The 21,862-nt window shown below is 37.0% G+C and overlaps 2 protein-coding genes and 1 pseudogene across 2 annotated transcripts in view; 1 reads left to right on the top strand and 2 right to left on the bottom strand.

Moving 5' to 3' along the window:
- The window catches only part of LOC120599956 (ABC-type organic anion transporter ABCA8-like), a 58,754-nt gene extending 48,958 nt beyond the window's left edge, over positions 1–9,796 (bottom strand). The window contains exons 1-3 of the mRNA XM_039859111.1: positions 9,657–9,796; positions 3,367–3,466; positions 1,893–2,097 (exon numbers count right to left, since the gene is read on the bottom strand). Of these exons, the coding sequence (XP_039715045.1) occupies positions 1,893–2,097; positions 3,367–3,462 (301 nt within the window). The 5' untranslated portion in view covers positions 3,463–3,466; positions 9,657–9,796. The remainder of the gene's footprint in view (positions 1–1,892; positions 2,098–3,366; positions 3,467–9,656) is intronic.
- Positions 9,702–21,862, bottom strand: part of ABCA9 (ATP binding cassette subfamily A member 9) — a 65,135-nt gene continuing 52,974 nt past the window's right edge. Inside the window, exon 41 of the transcript XR_005652026.1 lies at positions 9,702–9,802. The gene's annotated coding sequence lies outside the window, so the exon portion shown is untranslated. The remainder of the gene's footprint in view (positions 9,803–21,862) is intronic.
- Positions 12,751–12,869, top strand: LOC120600526 (uncharacterized; annotated as a pseudogene).

Below are 21,862 nucleotides of genomic sequence, written 5' to 3'. Positions count from 1 at the left end.
ATTATTGTTAGTAAATTACTATGAGCCAAACTTTAGGTTTCATGTTCAGTTGCTTTTACTAGCATTCTTTATGGAAATAAAATGAAATCAAATGTTAATTTGGAGTACATCAGACACAGTAAAGGTTGGGGAGAGACATTTCTAAAGTTTTATCTAGATAGTGTACAATCAGAAGGCATACATTAAAATTAATTCTTTTCTTTTTTTAAATTAGTTATTTTCAAATGTTATAATTATTAAACCAATTTCAATTACATATAATATCATAGCATACAAATTAAACTATTCACAGAATAATTAGCATTACAATAAATCTAAAATGGTAGTAATATATATATTTAAATCACAATTAGGTACTGGTTTACATTAGGTGGAAATAACTATAGAACTTCATTTTCCTTTAATGACCCTCACAATATAGTTAATATGTTGGGGGAAAAAAAAGAGTGAAAGTTAAAAAATATATTAAGTGACTATGTTGATATCACTAAAATCATCCCCTCCCTTTTTTTTTTCTAATACTGTGTTCAGTGCTAAACAAATGTTTTATAACAGTTGAAAACATGGGAAAGAATATAAGGAAAGTTCTAGAGTGGGGTGGGAATGTTGAAGATAAAGTGGAGGGAGCAGGTGGCATGTATTTTGATAGTTTTACCTTTTTTTACCCCTGGACTCTATTCTTTAAATCTGTATTATCATGAGCAAGTCACTTAACCTCTGTTACTTAATTTCCATATTTGTAAAATAAACATAACAATATCAATTATTAGTAGTACAGAATATTAATACAGAGCACAGACAAATATAATGCAGAATAATATTATTATTCAGAGCCACAGGTTCCCCTTACAATAATACCCGTGGTAGGAAATTGTGGTGTTTAAAATTAATATCGAGTACCTTTTAAGTCATGTTTTCATAGTCTTTTTTATCCTTTCAAATTGTGCGATTTCATGGTTTTCAATATATTCACAAAGTTGAGTAAGCTCTAAGCTGCTTTTAAATTATATCTCAGCTCACATTTATTAGGCAGTCACCATGTATTTTAGTTATATTTGTAAAAAAAAATTATTGTTTTTATTTGCCTGCCGCCCAGTCCTCCTTCTAATAGAAACCCTAAAATTCATTGGAGACACTGTCCTTCTTCCATTCACACACCATGTGGTATGGATGTGGTTCACTGGGTGACCTGGCAACCCAACCAATGGGCAATGGCAATACTTTATCTTCCTATCCAATGAGATTAGTTCTTGATGGATACAGACCAAGACTAATCTAAGGTAGACCAATTGTTCCAATGGGTATAATCTCCGAAATTATTTTGAACTGTTGGGAAAGACCTGTACTCTTTCACCGGAGTTGTTTATGTAGGAGGGCTTAAAGCTGGAGATTTCGAAGACCATCTTTGCTTCTGTTTGGGGAGAGCCAATCTGTGAATGGAGCCAACACAACGTCACTATAGACCTGAGAAACAGAGACATGTTTCTTCCTCTACGGCTGATATTCCTCTATCTACCTATCTGTGTGCTGAGATTCTTTTTCTTTAAGCTAGACAAAAGATGCCCCTTTTCCTTAAGACAAGATGAATTGGGATTCTCTCACTTGCAACTTAAATACTCATAAAAAATATAGTAGTATCTTATTTTGATATTGTGCCTTCCAAGTGGTAATCCCTTGCTTGGCAAGAAATACATTCACAGTTTTGACTTAGATACTAAGTGATGGTCTCTTACTTCCAACAAAGGAAAAATATATTTACATTTCCCATGACCTAGAAATTTTGACAATTGACTTGGTTTCTCAACTGAAATGCAAATTACATGTGCACATCTGTGGTCAAATAAACCAAATATTAACATTAGAAATTCCTCTTAGGATGCTACGAAACTCACCTTTCATAAAGGAGGTTGAGGCAACTTTATCCATTATCTGTTGGGTTGTATTGGTGAAAGGTGTGTATGCAATCGTAAACGTAGATTTGCTAAACGAATCTACCCGTCCCAGGTCCATGGTAGGAAGTGAAGAAAAATCATTAACTTCATGAATATTAGGATATAGGTACAAAAAAAGTAATAGGAGTAGTGAGCTCAACCATTCCTACATAATCCAAGAGAAAGAATAAAAGAAATAATGATTTCAAATTAGTCATCCACAATTCTTTGGCCATACAATTTGTCTCGTTCACTTTTCTAATTTTGATATATCCCACATTATGAACCATTTAACATATGTACAGTACAAAATTCAGCAATCTGTGGCATTCCAATGAGCTATTGATAAAAATTCAAATTTATTCATCCACAACACCAATCTAAAGCATGCACTGATCATAAAAATATAAGAGGTGACAGTGGCAAGCTGTTATAAATTACTATCAGCTGGTATTACTGTGGTTACCTACTCTTGCTGTACAGGCATACCTTGTTTTATTGTGCTTCACAGATGGTGCATTTTTTTATGAATCAAAGGCAAGACCCTCCACCAGCAAAAAGATTATGACTTGCTTTATTGCGATACTCACTTTATCACAGGTCTAGAACTGAACCCATAAGACCTCTGAGGTATGGCTGTATTTGATTCTGCCAAAAGCCTATGTTACAAGATAATTTCAAGGCATTGCTCACTTAGTAGTAACATTTTGGTTACATGCCAAGATTCTGGTGTTGTAAACTCGACAGAATACAGGTTACCTGAGAAACACTGTCTGGCTAGTTATCAATACTAGTCACTTGAAAACTTTCAATAAGAAGTTTTCTAAATGCATGACTGTAGAAAAAAAATTATCATAGATATATGGTAAAATTTCAGTTTGTTAAAAATGCTATTAGCTATATCTATCTGATTTTAAAAAATACCAAAATTTAACCAGGACTTTTGTTACATGGTAAGATTATAGGAGCTAATACTAATTTTCTTCTTACTACCAACCACGTTTCCAAATTTTCTGCTATTTTTGAAAAGAATGGTTTACTTTTAAAAAAGAGAAAGAGAATCAAAAGAGAAAATACCAGTTATCTATTTCTGTGGGTTGATTTGTTTATTATATCTTCGGAATATCAGTACCTTAACCCAAGTCTCTATGTGTGGGAGCACCAGTAAAAAGTGTGACCATAGATTTTTCAAACATTTTTCAAATTCTCTATTGCTGACCACCTTCCATGCTTTTGGGCCTGAAATTATAGGCCTATGTTAACTGCAATGTCTTCAGACATATTTGTGGTTCAAGGAACAGCTTCTTCTAACTTCTCCTGTTGTATAAAGGTGTTTTATTTCTTTGGAGGGGAGATAAACAAAGCGAAGCTACATTCCAAGGAGTATACAATTTTCTTGTCGTAAATACAAAGTGACATAGATATTGAACCATACCATTAAGGACTCTCTTTTCATTCTCCATTTTTTAAGGAAGTTCTTGCATAATAAGGCCCAAGTTTGTTGACACGTACTTATCTCCCTCTTATTCATCTCGCTTAATAAGAAAAAAAGGGAGAAGAGAAAGTAAATGTGAAGGTCTTAATGAGAATAAATATCCTGTAAACACAAAAACAAGTAGCCTGATAACCCTAGTGTTCCAATTTATTTCTTAGCATCCGAGGGTAGCATTTTATTACTGCTCCTCTTCCTTTTTACCCCACTCTTTACTCCATCATTGGTTTTGTTTTTATACACTGTGCTAGTTGTCAATTTTATTGACTCTCCGCTCCAAATTCTCTTTACAGCCCGTTCTATAAAAATGGATCTAGGCCCTTTAAACATTTTTCTTCGCCAGCTGGCATGATGTAAAGCTTTGTCAGTGGAGAGGACTAGAGACGCTTTGCAAAAAGCAGCTTTCCTTCCTGTTATCAGAACGGTTCCTTTGCCTGATTCCCAGAGCGTGTGTGGTTTTTTTCCCACTGCTCAGACTAAATGATTTTCTCCAATGCAGATGCCTGGACAGGGCAGATTTCCCTGTGTGTTTTCCCTCTAGCTTGACCCAGGGAGCAGTGGTGTATCTGGCTTTGTTTCCTTCAACTCTCCTATTGCACAGACGGTGCGCTCTGGTCTTTATGCCCTTAGGTAGCTTGCCATTCAGGCTTCTCTGCCATGCGGTGGACTAAAAGCACATCTTGTCCAACTACACTTTATTCAACACCTTATCTCCCCAGTCAGTACTCATAAAAATGATGGGGGCAAAGCAAGAAACTGGAGTGACTCCTCAGTGTCCCTCAGGCCATACAACCTGCCCACCGCTCAGAATATTTTCTCCTACGTGCAAAAGTGTTCATCCCCACACAAAGACCTGCTGTTGCATTTGGAGAGGGGTTGAAGCAATAGCCCACTGCTATTGGGGGGTGGCAATCTGTAAATCCTCCCACCTATCTCTAATCCTTGCTGCTCAGGGATGCACAAACATCCATCTTCCCTGGAAGAGAGAAAAGAAAGCACCTTTTCTGGACATGACCCTTGCACCACATAAAAAGCAACAGCCATCTACCATTGAGAGCTGGGTGGGAAAGCTTTCTGTCCCCGTACCTAAGCAAAGGTGGGTTGTTGCTGAGGTTTGCTGTGGGGACCCAGCATTGACACGAAGAGAGATGGGCTATCACCTAAAGACAAGTGAGGAAGCTCTCACTTATGCAAGGCCTCCCAGCAGACACAAGGGTGACATATATGTTAGGCCACAGAACAAGTCTCAGCGAAGTTAAGACTGAAATCATACTGAGCGTCTTTTTCTGATCGCAATGGTATGAAACTAGAAATCAGCAACAAGAGGAAACCTGGAAATTTTACAAATATTTGGAAACTAAACGACAACACACTTCTGAACAATCGGTAAGTCAAAGGAGGACTCAAAAGGGAAATCAAAAGTACCTTGAAACACATGAAAATGGAAACACAACACACCCAAATCTATGGGATGGGGCAGAGCAGTTCTAAAAGGGAAGTTTATAGTGATGAATGCATGTTTTAAGAAAAAAAAAATCTCAAATAAATAACCTGATTTTACACCTCGAGAACTAGGGGAAAAAAAAATAATAAGCCCACACTTTGCAGAAGAAAGGAAATAAAGATTAGAGCTGAAATAAATCAACCAGAGACAAGAATAACAATAGAAAAGATTGAGGAAACTAAGAGGGTTTTTTTTTGAAAGATAAAATTGATAAACTTAGCTAGTCTGAGGAAAAAAAGAGAAAAGACACAAATACATAAAATCAGAAATGAAAAAAAAGACATTACAACTGATACTAGAAATACATAGATCATAAGAGACTACTGTGTCCAGCCATTTACCAACAAATTGGATAACACGGAAAAAATGTATAACTTTCTAAAAACATACAACCTACCAAGACCGAATCATGAAGAAATAGAAAATATAAACAGACCAATAATGAGTAAGGAGATTGAATCAACAATTAAAAACTTCCTAACAAAGAAAAGCCCCAGATCAGATGGCTTCACTGGTGATTTCTACTAAACATTTAAAGAAGAATTAATGCCAACTCTTCTAAAATTCTTCCAAAATAGTCAAGGGGAAAGAATACTCTCAGACTTATCCTATGAGGCTAGCATTACCCTTATGCCAAAGCTAGAAAATGATACTATAAGAAGAGGAAACTTTAGACCAATATCTCTAATGCATATAGATGCAAAAATTCTCAACAAAATATTAGCAAACTAAATTTACACAGAAAGGATCAGACACCATGACCAAATAGGATTTGCTCCTGAGATGCAAGGATGGTCAATAAATGCTATACACTGCATAAATAGAATAAAAGATAAAAATCATATGGTCATCTCAATAGGTGTAGAAAAAGCATTTGACAAAGTACAATACCCTTTCATGATAAAAAACCTCAAAATATTAGGTATAGAAGAAATATACATCAACATAATAAAGGCTATATATGACAAACGCACAGCTGCCATTATACTCAATGGTGAATGGTAGAAAGCTTTTCCTCTAAGATTAAGAACAAGACAAGAATGTTCACTCTCATCACTCTTATTCAAGACAGTGGCCCCAATTCTTCATCTCTACTTGTGTCCACACCCATGGTCTGGTAACTTTGTAGTCTCTTCCATAAATTCAGACTATAACTTTGACCAATCAATGTTCCATTTCTGAGCCTAGACCTTACAAGGCTTTGAGTGTATCTGCTTGCTCCTGTGGCTCTGCCATTGCTATGAGAACATACCTGGGCTCACCTCTAAGGAATGAAAGCCACATGAAACAGAGCTGAGTCATTCCAGTCATCTCAGTTTAGAGTTGCCTACATCAGACGATAGCCAGCCGAGCCCCAAAAATGTGAGCAAGCCTATCCAGGATCACCAGAGCCTCTTAAAAGAAGCACACCAGGTATCTCAGATATAAATGCTTGGTGTTGTATGTTATTTGTTGTTTTTTCTTGCCATGAAATGTAGACGCAGCAATAGACCACAGATATGTTACTTAGGATTGCCTATTGAGCTTCTATAATATTGAAATTTCTTTGGTTTTAGCCACTTTTTATTTTCAACTTCTAACTTGATCATGTTGTGGTCAAAGGAACTACTACTTGTAAGACATTACTTCTTTGAAATTCCTTGAGACTTCCTTGGTGGTGCGGCATGTTTTAATATTTAGAAATATTCCATGTGTGCTTGAAATAGATGTATATCACCTTTTAGGTTGTTTTGTAAATATCCATTTAATCTTTTAAATTTTGTTCTTCAAATCTTCAGCATCCTTCCTTATATTTATGAGATTAATCGTTTCATGATAGAATTCTATTCAATTTTCCATTCCGATAACAGGTTTGCCAATTTCTTATTCTATCTCTTTTAGTTTTTAGTTTGAGGGTTCAAGTTAGTTGCATAAAACATTGCTTTCTTGCTCAAGTTTTAATGGTAGGTTGCTTCTGTTTCTGATAAAAGCACAGAGACATGAGGTTTCTATAGCTTAAAATTTGCCTAATGTAGTTTTATCCCTACCTTTATCTTTTAACCTTTTGCTAAATTTTAAAATGTTTGCTTAATGTATAGAAAACTCATGGTTGCTGTATTTTTAGGAACCCAAACTGATACATACTATATTTTTAAGAGGTGAATTTAATCGTATATAAATTCCAGTTTTGGAGGCCCTTTCTTTGTTTTTTCTTCTCATGTTAAACTTGCTTTTCATTTGCTTCTAATTATGTCACTTCTATTGAACTTTATCAAGTTTGCCCTCCCCCCATGTTTTCCTTCCTGTGCCCAAAATATAAAAGATATTTATATTCCTTTAACAGTTACTCTTAAATTTTGGACTTTCTTAGAGAAATATCTTTTTTTTTTTAATGAAAACTTATCATTTATTATCCCTATCCTCTTCATAAAGCAAAGACTTTCTAGATACTTTACCTCTGCTGAATTCCAATCCTGATCATTCTGGTTGTTATTATATAGAAATTTTCCCCAATCTTTAATTTAAAGTACATGAAAATCAGATTTATTTTACCATGTATTCAGTTAATTATTTTGTCAATATAATATACAGGTTCCTGTGGGGAGGCTGTCATATACTTGAGCTTGTGTTTGAGATGGAAGGTAGAAATTCCACCCAAATTGGGCTTGTGTAAACTTTAGCTGGATTAAGAACCCAAGACCCTCTGACTGGTGTGTAGGCTAGTTCATTGTGAAAACATCCCATGGACTCTACCTAAAATCATGTGCAGAGAACAGCATTAGTCTCTAATAGATATTGGACCAGGAGGACAGCAGCGGACCACACTCCTCTTCCTGGTAGAAGCAGCAAGTCACAGTTGCAGCATATTCAACCTTGACAAAGAGCATATGTATGAGTGTGTGCGTGTGTATGCGTGTGTGTAAATGTGTGTGTGTGTGTGTGTGTGTGTTGGGGAAACGTGGTGGTGAGGAGGAGGCGAGGGGAATTTATATACATCCCTTTTTTTTTCTGCAGCAAGGACCCCAAATACGTCCCAGAAGGGGATGCCTCAGTGAATAATAATAATGTCACATCTTTCTACAGTACCTAATCAACCAATATTATACAATACGATTTGCCAAGTCTCTCCTGAAAATGGTGGTTCTCGAGTGCTCTCAAAGGTCTTCACTGCAGGAGGAAACACTACCTAAGCTGATCTGTAGAAAGTAGAGAGATTCTGGAACGGTCACCAGTTTTCTGGGAAGCATGCCAGCGGTGTGACTTGAAAGGATAGGTCAGGACTTCTGAGCACAGAGCAGCATCTCCACTCTGAATTTGGCTCTTAAATCCTGAATTTGGAGCAAGTGGTCTCCTCCTATGTGTATCCCACATTGGCCAGGGATAGAAACTACATGGTTGCCATGAGCTCCTCCATCGTGATAATGAGTGGATATGCCTCCCCTCACGCCCCCACCCCCAGCACCTCCTTTGAAACTCTCATTCATTCATAGAACAAGATAATGCTCGGGGCTGGGCTATTTCCTTGAGACAAAGCTCAGGTAAGATGTGCAGGGGCCAGTTCCAGCAGGCGGCATAGTAGCCCAGACAGCCTCAGACAGCGTTGCCAGAGGAAGAACCTATACATGCTGCTTAATGAGGCTGAGAGATGAGTCTGGGTAGCAGCGGACTGCGTGGAGGGGTTAGAAAGCCCATGGAGTGACAGTCAGAGGGAGGAAGATAATTCCAATCATTAAAAGCATGAAGTCAGACTCCAGAGAGAGGGGGCTGAGGATCCCTGTAGACGGTTCTTGGTGCTGAGAATTCAAGGTGGTCACTTTCAAGGGGACCGTGCAGGGCCGTCAGAGGGGGTAAAGCAGGCCAAGAGAGTGACCTCCTCACTGTGGAATCAGCCACCTCCCCACGTGGCATGAAAACTTCTGTCTGGCTCCAACCCCTCAGATTTTCCGCTGTGAATTAGTATCGCCTACTTTATTTTCCCCTAATTCCATGTAGATTCTGTCATTTATCAAAGGTCTAACAACCACATGAGTTCCTTTTTATACACATCATAAATCGTTTCAAACTGTAATGACTCTGGTTTTCCTCCTGTCATAAGTTGTTAAATTCAGAACAAAATGCTTACACTATAGGAACACGAAAATTCTGTTTACTGAAAATAACGTGTATTTTGAAAGAATATTGAGATAAGGAAAAGCTACATATTTCACATTCTGATTCGATCCATGGTGTACACAGAGTAAAAAAATTTGGGAGATCATCTTACATTTCTAAAATTCTTAGAGCCTGAGATTGAGAGACAGGAACAATAAAAATATCTCTGTTAGTGCTTTTTGGTAAATAGTCTCAAAGTCAGGAAAACAGTTCATCTGGAATGTCCCTGAATTATTGTGCAATCAAAATAAAGAATTTCAAAACAATCCAGGTTTACAAATAAATTCTCAATATTCTTAGTTCTTTACAATCTATTAGCAAATTTCAGCTTATTCTCACACTTAGTTTCTGTCTTAAACCATATAATAGTTGCATCATTTTTTTTAAAACTTATATTTTAACTCAATGCTTTAATTTTTGTAATATTAAATATCAGATATCCAAAAACATCAAAATTGCCCATTAATTTTCAAAATAATTGCTTCATAGAGAAATTGGCACTGAATTCCTAAAGACCTATTTATAATTTTGTGATAGAAAAAAAAATAAAGGAAAAGGAAAACCCTCAAAACAGAACAGAAAAACAAAATGAACTTACTTTTGAGAAATTTGAAGCAAGCAATCTAGAAACACATTTAATCCACTGGTCTCCTTATTTAGAAGAAAATGATTCACATAATTTTTTCCTGGTCTTCACCACATCTCTAGAATCTGCTTTAACTGTTTGATGTCTGTGAAAAGTTCCTGTGGAGACAGACCGCTTTCAGAAGAGGTTATGATTTCAATTCTATTGGCCCTGCCAAATATCACGTTCACGTGATTACTCTTGGACTTTTTTTTTCTTTTCATTGGCATACAGCCAGTTCCTGCAGAGCTGTGTCATTTATACTTTGTTGCCCGGACATATCTTATTACAAAGAGGAATCATAGAGAGGAAATCCAATATTTGTAAGCTTTTCTCTATTATGTCCAAGATAATTGTGGCTAATATCAAAATTTTAAGCACTATCTTTAAACCATGAGAAAGGAAAGAGTTTTATCAGAGAAAATCTTCTTCCTACACAGAGCTCTAGACTGGCTGGCTGATATCATTGCCTAATTGATATCATCATTTGGATAATCAGGATTTTCAACCCCCTATATCTCATTTTCAGTCAGTTCAGAATATTTCCTAATCTCCCTTGAGACTACTCTTTGACCCATGAATTATTTAGAAATATGTTGTTTCATTTCCAAGTGTCTGGAGATTTTCCTGTTATCTTTTGTTTATTGCTTTCTAGTTTAATTCTGTTATGGTCAGAAAATTTATTTTGCATGTCAGATTTGTTAGGATTTGTCTTATGACCCAAGATATGATCTGTCTTGGTGAATATTCCATATGCACTTGAAAAGAGATGGATTCTACTATTGAATGAGGGGCGTAGTATATAAACATTAGATCTAGTTGGTTGATGGTCCTGGTTAGTTTTTCTATATTCTTGTTGGTTTTCTATTAGTTCTGTTGATTATTAAGAAAACAGTATTGAAGATTTTAACAAAAATTAGAAACTTTTCTTTTCCCTTTCAGATCTAACAGATTTTTGCCTTGTGTAACTGGAAGCTGTGCTGTTAAGAACACACACATTTAGGATTGTGATGTCTTCTTGGTGAGCTGGCCTTTTTATCATTATGTAATGTCCATCTTTATCCCTGGTAACTTTCTGTGCTCTGAAATTACTTTGGTGTTAATATAGCCATTTCCACTCTCTTTTGATCAGCTGACCAAATGACTCCTCTATCATTTCAATATTCTTTGCCATGATTAATTTTGTAGTGAGCGCATTAATCAGAACATGCTACAATTCATTTGCTTTGATTCTTTGTTGACCCATACGTAGATGATTTATAGATGATCAAGCCACTCAGTTCTGAGTACTATGCCCTTTTGCAAATATTTACAGACCCACAAACTTCAAATGGAAGTTTTCTGGATGCTTCTGACTTGGGATAGGTTGGACCAGATTATGTCAGATCAATGTTTCTATTGTAACAACTATGAAAAAGACAGGTAAATGTCTTATTAGAAACCATGCGAGCCAATAGCCAATGGAGCCACATCGTTATGGTACAGAAAGAAATTAGTCCACTCAGGTTGATAAACAAGTAAAACTATCTACCAAAAATTAAGACAAAATAAACACTTTTCAGAGAAACAAAAACAGCTGAGAGAATTTGGTAAAAAAAAAAAACCAAACAACTGTTAAGAATATGTAATGTCAACCCTAGAGTAGCCAGTAAAAATAAATAAAATAACTAAACAAACAAATAAACAGGCTAATATGCCAGTAAATAATATCAAATGGTATACTAAAAATATAAAATGTTACTTTTAATCCAACCATTTCAATAATTACACTAAATACAAATAATCAAAACACCCCACCTATAAGAGATTTCCAGACTTAATTTTAAAAGTGTAACATAAATATATCTTGTCAACAGAAAAAGAAAGCCCACTGTAAATTTAAAGACTGAAAGACGAAAACTAAAACAAAAAAGACCGGAAAAGATGTAGCATGGAAACACTAGTTACTGGAAAGCTGGAGCAGCTATATTAATAAGGTACAAACTAGACTTCAGGCTAAAAGCTATTGCTAGAGATAAAGAGGAATTTCCTAATAATATAGTGGTTAATTTATTAAAAGACACGAACCACGTAAATTGATACAGAACTGATAGCAGAGCTTAAAAATTCATGAATGAAAAACAGTACTGAAAAGGCCAGCTGATGAGTCCACAGTTATAGCTGGAGATTTCAACATGTTTATTCCAGTAATTGATAAAAATCACTAGATAAAAAGTCAGTAGGTATATAGGATATTTGAACAACGCAATCAAGCTACTTGAACTAATTGGTCCCTATTGAACACTCCAAGCAAACAAACAAACCAGATTTTTTTTTTTTTTTACAAATGTACGTGGAATATTTACCAAGATAGATCAATGTTAAATCATAAAACAAATCTCAATAAATTTAAAGAATATATTTTAAAAATATACTTTGACCAAAAGAGAATTAAGTTGAAATTAAGAATAGCAATACAGCTAGCAAATGCCCAAATAATTTAAAATTAAACAACATTCTTCTAATAATTTTTATTTCAAAAAATATATTTAAAGAAAAAAATAAAATATTTTGATAAAAAGGAAATGCAACGTATGAAATTTTTGTGGGAAGCAGTTCAAACTGGACTTATAGGACAATCTGTGGTTTTATGTGCCAGTACAAGAAAAAAGTCTAAAATTAATGATCTAAGCACTCACCTTAAGAAACTAGAAAAATAAGAGCAAATTAAATAAAAAGATGGAAGAAAAGAAAATCAAAATAAAGATAAAGGCTAGAATAAAAAATTAAAAAGTAATAGATAAATTGAATGAAACTAGAAGCTGGTTCTTTAGAAAGACTGATAATATTGATAACCTTTAGCTAAACTGATCATGAGAAGGAAAAAAAGACAAATTGCCGATGATAGAAATGAAAGATGTTCGGCTAAAAATATATCAGGTAATTAGAAATAATAAATCATATGTAGCAATGCTGATATCAGGCTAACTATAAATTAAAAAAATTAAACATAATAAGGAATTTATAACAATTATATCTATTCACAAAAAACCCAGCAACAAATTTTAAAAAGCAAAAATTACAAAGAGTCTATAGCCATGCCACCCTGAATAAGCCTGACCCCGTCTGATCTCAGAAGCTAAGCAGGGGCGGGCCTGGTTAGGACTTGGATGGGAGACCACCTAGGAAGACCAGGTGCTGTAGGCATAAAAAAAATAAATAAGGGATTGTAAGCTGACAAGTTCCTTGCAATCTGTGAGGTTAACCAAGGGTTGCCTCGCCCAAAAGAAAAAAATTACAAAGAGACACAAGAGACATAAATAAGAGCATAAGAGTGGGTTATTTTAACACATCACCTTCAGTACAAGTTAGAGAAACTGGAAAAAACATATATATAGAAGATCTGAACGACATAAAAGATACTATATATAGATATAGATACTAAAATTATAGTGTCATATATATATTTCTATGGATCTATTTTAAAAAGCATAATCAACAAGGTACTATATATATACTTCAATATGTGTTTATATTTGGCTTATATGCAAGTATGCTTGCAATTTTTTTGTAAGATTGAATTTATGTCAATATATCATTGTCAATCTAAATAACTTTACACCCTGATAATAGAGAACACACCTTCTTCTCTAGTGCACATGAACCATTCAGAAATATTGATCCTATGTGGGGTAAGAAAATGACCACTAAGTTCTATATAAAATATAAATATTATAAACAATATTCTCAGAAAACAGTGCAATAAAACTAGGAATCAGCACAATTTTAAAAGGCATTCTGCTTTGAAATCGAATAACTTATTAAACATCTTTTGAGTGGAAAGGGAAATAAAATTGAAGTTAAAGATTATACAAAATATAATTATAAAACACTGCATATCAGAATCAGTGAAATATATTTAAATAGGTGATTAAAGTAAATCCATGGCCTTAAGTACTGTTGGCTCACGAGCCTGAGATCTTCCTAGGTGAAATCAAACACTGGCCCCGAATACAGAGGGCAAAGATAGGAGAGGCAGACCTCTTCAGGTTGATAAGTGGTGGTTTTAAGAAGCAAAGGAAAGTACCAGATCTGTCCTAGGCACCATAAGCGGAGGAGACCTCTGCATTCACCGCCAGAATCTTAAACGTTCATATTAAGACCGTACCAGGATTCAGTCATAAACACCATCCAGATGTTCTCAACAACACATTGCTCTTCCAAGGCCGCATCCTTGAAAATGGCGTCCTTGAAAATGGGAACAGCGAGTGGAACTTATAGTCCAAGGACTGGGGAGTGGGGAGAGGCCTTGATTGCCCAGAACAGCCAGATGGGAGAGCTGGTAGGGCAAGGCGTGTGGGAATGGACGCACCACTCTCTCCAAACGTTCACGTGTCCACCAACCTGGAAGCTCTCCTAAACCATCCCTCTGTGTTTTCAGGAAGGCTTCATCACAAAGTCATGGTTGATTAAATCATTTACCGACCTCCAGCCCTCCCCTCTTGGAGGTAAGGGGGTGGGATTGAAACCACATGGTTGATTCTCATGGCAACCAGCCCCCAACCTGAGGTGAAGGTCCTAGAGGCACCTCATCAACATGACAAAAGAAACCTTTACAGCTTTCATCACTGAGGGATTTCAAGGGTTTTGGAGTTCTGTGTTGGAAACAGGCATGAAGACCAAATATATATTTCTTATTATAAATCACAATATCACAAACAGAAACACAAAGTGTCTCCCACAGGAAAAGCTTCAGGGTAGTCAACTATCACGTCTTTTTGTTGTTTCCATCAACGAATCCCATATAGGTACGATTTTCTGGGCAGTCCTGAAAATTGAAAATGTAAGTGTTCCCAAAAGGTCTTAATTACATAAGAAAATAGATTTCTCATTCTGAATTACCAAAACAAGTTATTTTAGAAGTGTGCCAGGGGTGTGGCTTACACGGATCTAGACTTGTAGATGCAAAATCAGCAGCTCCATCGTGGCCAGCGTCAGTTGGCTCTTAGGTCCTGGCATTTGAGAGGAGTGACCTCCTCTCTTGACCACCTGCCATGTTGGTCAGGAACAATCCAAACAGTTGTACTAGCATATTGCATGGAGGTGAGGAGTGGGTATACCATGCCCAAAGGCTTCATTTTATTCATGGAGCAGGATGACACTCAAGGCTGGGCTATTTCCCAGAGACAAAGCTCAGGTAGGACGTGCAGGGGCCAGTTCTAGCGGGTGGCATAGTAGCCCAGACAGCCTCAGACAGCATTGCCAGAGGAAGAACCTACACATGCTGCTTAATGAGACTGAGGACAAATCTAGGTAGCAGCGGACTGCGTGGAGAGGTTAGAAAGCCCGTGGAATGACAGTCAGAGGGAGGAAGATAATTCCAATCATTAAAAGTATGAGGTCTGTGTAACACAGGAGCTCCCTGCCAGGAACCTACATCAGGGATTTGGCTATTCTGAAAAAACCACCAGGAGGACCAGAAGAGTGAGACACGCTGTTTATTACTCACGATGCAGGAGAGCTCCGTGGGTGGCCGGTAGGAGCTGCCTAAGCTGCTGCTGGCCAGGAGCAAGCAAAGCTCTAAGCACATAAGCAGAGCAAGGGATTATCTCATTGGGGGAGCAGCCTCCTTCTCAGGCGGATTTGGGCAAGAAGTGGCGCTTGGTTACAGGAGCAGATAATGTCCTCGGGGGCAGGCACTGCCTTCCTTGGCTGCTGGCCGGGCCGCCATCAGTCTTCTGAGTACGTGGATGGCTCTGTTCTGAGCTAAGCCCATAGTCAGAGTTTCCAGGAGCCGCATGCACTGCCTCTAGCCACGTGAACACTTAAAGGGATCGTACAGGAGGGTGAGCTGGCCAAAAAGTCATTTCCTATCTATGGAATTAATATAGAAAAGAGGCATAAGAACTACACAAAAAGACTAAATATCCAAGCAGGTTGTGTTCAGAGCCTGCCACAGGCTGCTAGACATGGGACCTGGATGGGACCACCCACGGCGTCCGGGCCTATAGCTTCCTTGACAAAAGTCATTCTTGACCTTAAGTGAGCCTGTAGATTGTCTTTGTGCATCTAAGATAACACACCCTGAGAATCTTATTCCCAGGCCCCTCACGGTACATCCACAGAGCACAAGACCACAGAACCCCTCAAGGTTATCTTGTCCTCCCCACACCCTGTACCATCTCCATATGCTGTAAGTGTTCATTATTAACTCTCCTGGACCCACCAGTAAAGTGTCCCTCCGTTTCACTTTGATCCCATCCCAGAGAGGCCCCGCTTTGCTTTCTCCCACCCACTTCATCCACCACCAAGGATTCCCTGGAACCCTCCTTTCGTCCGTCCCCTCCTTTGATTCTAATGGATAGAATAAGCTGCAAAGCTGCCATTCTTAGGAGCATGTTCTTATTCTGCTGAGATTTTGCTTCCTGACAATTGTCATCAGTTTGGCTCAAACAAACTCATTAAAATTCTTTACCAGTTTGAATGTTCTTCATGTCGACACAACTTTATACCCATACCATGAAAGGAAAACAGGAAAACAAAGACTTTAAACTGTACCTTACATAAGTTAAAAATAAAGCCAACCATTCATTCCATTCTTTATTCCCTAGTCAGTAATTTTTCACAGAAACTAAGAAGCAGATATAAACCCAATTCTCAAACACTCAGGGGCTCATTCTCTGACTCTGAGAGAAGACCATGCTCTGCCTATGGAGCATTATTCCTTCTCTAGTAAACTTCTTGTTTTTCTCTAATTCTGGCTGGCTCTTGAATTCTTTTCTGCACAGTGCCAAGGACCCTTCCTCTCTCAGTGTAGGACTTGAGTCCCTACTCGGGGGGATTCGCCCCGTTCTGCATCAGAATCAGTCACAGCCAAATGTAGCTTGGAGAACTGAGTCTGACTCCAACTCTCTGAGATTTTCCATTGTGAGTCAGTCTTGCAGTAGAAACGAATTCATTAATCTACCCCTCCTGCTTGCTTTTTTTTTTTTCCATTTCCAGATTTGTGTATGTGCTATAGCTCATATCCAAATAACAAGTTAACAACATAGGGTTGTCATCATGAAGTTGTAGTTTGCTTCTAACCATAAAGGTTCTAATTTTTCTCCTGTCATGTTTATGTTAATGTCAGAAGAAATGTTACTATTCAACATGAGTGTGAAAGATTGTTTGCTACAATTATTTGAATAGCAAAGGATGTGGATTTGAAATAATACCCATGTAATGAAAAGTATATATTACTCAATCTGATTGAATACATTATATCCAAAGAATAAAAGAAAAACATCTTACATTTATAAGAAAGCATCATATATTTAAAAAATTTAAGTCTGACAGTGAGACAGAGATAGTAAAAACATTTTTTTAAATGCTATGGATAAAAAAGGATCAAAGTTAGAGAAAATATATCCCAAATGCCTGTAAATTGGTATGCAATAAAATCATCAGTATGCTCATTTATGCATATCTATCTATCTCTCTATGCATTGCCAACGCGGGCTTTCAAATGCATTCACAAGGTTCATTTAAGTTCCTTCTGATCAATCCATTAGCAAATTTCTAGCTTATTTACACACTATTTTTTTTTTGGTTTCAACATGATAAAAGAGTTGCAAAAACTTTTTCAGTTATTAACTCAGTCCTTTTTTTCCCCGTGGAATATAAATCACAGCTATTTCTAAACATTCAATTAATTATTATAAAAATAATTTCTCTAGACGTTTGGCACTTGGTATGTGGGAATCTTATTTGTGATTGCATAACACAAACAAAACAGAAAAAAAAAAGATGAACTTACTTTTGGGAAAGTTATCTAAAAATCTCAGTTTATTCCTAGGTTTCATTATTTCCCGGAAAACAGTTCACATTTCTTCCTGGTCTCTACAATATGGGTGTAGACGTAGATGTGAATAAAACCAACACTAACTCTGGGTCCAGTATTTCCTTTTATTTTCATGCCATGACCTTTGACCAACTTCACTGCCCTTCACATGCACATCAGAGCTTTCTAGTTGATGATTATCTGTGTTCCTTAAAATGCAGCCATGAATATTTTCGTCAGCAACAGCCAGAATGGCATGACAACCGAGATAAATATCAAACTAGTAATAGTATCGATTATAAGCAATCGTCTATCACAAGACCGCCAGAGAGTGTGGCCCCTGGTGCTACTTCATTCTTCTGTCTCTTTATCTTGTCAATCATTAGTACCTGAGTTATACTATTTTAAAAAGTATTGTAACAGGGATCTGGCAGCGGAGAATAATTTGTGCGAAACAGCTGGGCCCTCTGTCTACTCTGGCCCAATCTTCCTGTAAGTAATAATAAGTTCTGTTACACCCTGTGGAGTTGCCTGCTTCATCTTTCAGTCTGAAGATATCTTCTCATTATGGTAGCTATCGCCCCTTTGCCCTGCCATCAGATATGTCTTCCTTATGGTTGAGCTGTTTCTCCATTTTGAAAATTCTCATTAAGACGGCTTTCTAGAGGGGGATGATGATTGCAGTTCTCTCGGCCGGAGAACACTAAATTCACGTGATCACTCTTGGATAAACTGCTTTTTGATTGACCTCCAGCCAATTATCCTGGCAGAGAAGGGCCAGCTGTACTTGGTTGGCTGGGTGTATCATATTATAAAGGGGTATCTTACAGAGGGAATTTAATGTTCTCTTCTATGTCTCAGAAGAAAGTGGATGGTTTCAAAATATAGAACATTATCTTTAAACAGTAAGAAAGTAAAAAGCTTAGTCAGAGAAAAGCCTTTTTATCTCTACTCACAAGTTCTGGATCTTTTGATTGACATGTTGATTCGGGTAATCTAATCAGGGTTTGAACATTTTAAAAAGCAAATTCTGGATTCTTCTCTGCTTCCCATATCACACCTTCCATCTCGACTTTTTTTAAAATCTCAAGAAATAGTAGTACCTCCTTTCTCTTGCTCAAGATAAAAGAAATCTTGACTAGCCTTCCTTCACTCCTCCATCATCCCCTTCACACACAGCTTCGCCAAGATGATAAAATTACCAAGCAGTTGGTTTAAAGACATGTAATTATAAAGCAGTGGTGGTGATCTGGACAGTCAGTGTCATTTTTGGTTGTCACACTCAAGTGCAGGTTGCTACTGGCATCTAGTGGGTAGAGGGCAGGAATGCCACCGAAAATTCTATAAACCACAAGACAGCCTTTCCTCTCCCGCCAACCTCCAATAAAGGATTATCCAGTGAAAAACGTCCATAGTGCCAGTGTTGAGAAACACACTTAGTATAAGAATGGAGCCAGTATCATTAAAGTTATTTATTTAGAATCACTGTAATGTTTTCATTCATTTTGCCCTTAGAACTATTTTTATTTTTTTTCATCAAATACTGCAAGCATTCAATGAATACACACTTTATATGTCTACATTAGGTCATCTTTCCCTAGTGTTTTACAATATGAGGAAGGCTAGACTCACCTGAAAGTATCTTGGGTGTCTTGGGTTGGATTGTGCCCAGTGAGGGGTTTTGAAGAGACATTAAAATAGTTACAAAACTTACAATGAGAGTTCCATTTCAAGACTGCAGTTTTAGCCCACGGTTTTAATTCTCTTACTTTGAAATGGCCGTGGATATAACTCAATAAGTATCAAAACAAGGGAAACATTTACATTAGCAAGAGCAACGGAAAGTTCCGATTGTTTGGCTAAACATTTAGAGGACAGAGTGGTGGAGACAAATTGAGGTTGATGGACACATTGACTTGTTACAGAGTCAGCACAGATAAACAAGTAGGAGATATTGGGAGCTCACTCTTGCAGAATCCTGATGCAGGAAAGGACTGGGGACAGGCAGCTTGGGATAGTTCGAAGGTCTTTGGCAATTACATCAGTGCCCTGTATTTAATTCAGGTTTTTGTCCCACATCTTTCTTGGCATGATCTACTACATTAGTCCATGTAATGTTAACTCTCTGTTGTAACCACCCCATAATCTCAGTAATCTCAGTAGCTCAAGGCCACAAAGTATTTTGCAGTAGTTTAGTTTCTGGTTTTATTTTGGAGTGTGTGTGGGTGTGTGTTTTATGTCTCAGCCCTGCGAAGGCCAGGTGGCTCCTCTAGGCAGCTCACCTCCAAATGGTGACTCAGGGACTCGTACTTTCCATTGTGGGGACTGCCATTTCAGAGTCCCTTATTTCCTGACTCATAAATGAGAAGAAGAAGTCACACTGAAATCTAGCGGGAGATTTAGGTTATGGCCCAAGAGTTGCATACATTATTTCTACCCGTATTCGATAGCCCAGAGCTAGTCACATGGTCTCAGAATAACTCCAAGGGACTTTAGAAAAAAAAGTCTCCCAGTCCATTCAGAAGGAGAAAATTGGATTGGTGAGCATCAACGGGTATTTACCTAAACAACATACAAAATTAAGTGGGGCTGTCATTACCACAGATTCTTTGTAAAGATGCCATGCCAGTTGGAAGAAACAATGCCCCAGCTGATTTCAAGATAATTCAATAAAAGAGCGCAATTTCATGTTATCTCCAAAGTGTTTTCAGCACCATTTAAACAATATAATCCATCACTGTGACACTACTGAAAAATGAAATGCAATTAACTTTCTTACTGATCAGAAAAAAATCCCTCAGTATCAAGATTTTATATTTTTGTTGCTATGTGCAATATAGACTGTAAGCTTGACTTATGTTTCTCTTTGAAATAATAGTTCAGTGTCTGGGGTTGTTATGCTAGGAAGACGTGACTTCTTTGATGTGGAAGGGATTATGAAGAAACTTTTTTTTTTTATATTGGTAGGAGCGGGATAAGGACTGGCTTAACTCTTTTCCCAGAATACTCCTCTCATCAATTTGACTGCTGCTGATGTGGCTCTCCTTATGATTATAGAAAAATAATTTTTAAATTTATAAACCTGTATTTTGTTATCCGATTCTCACATCAAGTCAATGAGTTAATAAGTCAGGTATTAATATTCCCCTTCTAAGGTGGAAAACAGACTCAGCATGTTTCAATCACTGACCTACAGACCTATAACTTAGAAAGTAACCACGAATGATACAAATATAACTTTGCCATTTCTGAGATTTGAGAACTAAGAGTTTGAATTTCACAACCCACACAAAGGACACACTTGGAGCATCTGGCTTAGGTGATTAGGGAGACTACAGCACTGGGTCCCACAGGACACATAGTACATAAGGCCATCTTGCCAAGACTGGGAGATGTAGCAGATCTACCTAATACATAAAAACAAACACCAAAAAGCAGCCAAAATGAGAAAACAAAGAAATATGTCTCAAATGAAAGAAGAGGAGAAAATTACAGGTAAAGAACTAAACAGAATGGAGGCAAACAATTTATAGATGCAGAGTTCAAAACACTGGTCATAAGGATGCTTAAGAATCTTAGTGAGAACTTCAACAAAGAGATAATAAGCATAAGAAAGGACATAGAAACCATAAAAAAAGAACCAGCCAAAAAATGAAGAATGACTGAAATGAAGAATACACTAGAAAGAATCAAGAGCACATTAGATAAAGCAGAGGGTCAATTCAGTGACTTGGAAGACAAGGTAGCAGAAAACACCCAATAGAACAGTGAAAAAAAAAAAAAAAAAGGATAGTTTAAGGGACCTCTGGAACCACATCGAGTGTACCAAAATCTTCTTTGGGACTCTCTGCGCTTCTTGGACTTGTATGTCTATTTCCTTTGCCAGATTAGGGACGTTTTCAGTCATTATTTCTTCTAATAGGTTCTGAATTCCTTGTTCTCTCTCTTCTCTTTCTGATATCCCTTTGATACTATATATAGAGAACCCTAAAGATTCCACCAAAATCCTGTTAAAACTGATCGATGAGTTCAGTTAAGTAGCAGGATACAAAATTAATACTCTGAAATGAGTTGCATTTTTATACACTAATAATGAATTATCAGAAAGGGAAATTAAGAAAACAATCTCATTTACAATTGCATAAAAAACCCTAGGAATAAATTAGCCCAAAGAGGTAAAAGACTTGTGTTCAAAAATTATAAGACATTGAAGAAAGAAATTGAAGAAGATACAAATAAATGGAAACACATACCATGATCATGGATATGAAGAATTAACAATGTTAAAATGTCCATACTACTCAAAGCAATCTATAGAGTCAATGCAATCCCTATCAAAATACCAATGGCATTATTCATAGAACTGGAAAAAATAATC

Source organism: Pteropus medius, unplaced genomic scaffold (genome assembly GCF_902729225.1).
Source record: "Pteropus medius unplaced genomic scaffold, Ma_sr-lr_union100, whole genome shotgun sequence".
Classification (NCBI taxonomy): Eukaryota; Metazoa; Chordata; class Mammalia; order Chiroptera; family Pteropodidae; genus Pteropus; species Pteropus medius.
The sequence above is the reverse complement of the archived record's forward strand: the minus strand, read 5'-3'. Positions and strand labels throughout refer to the sequence as shown.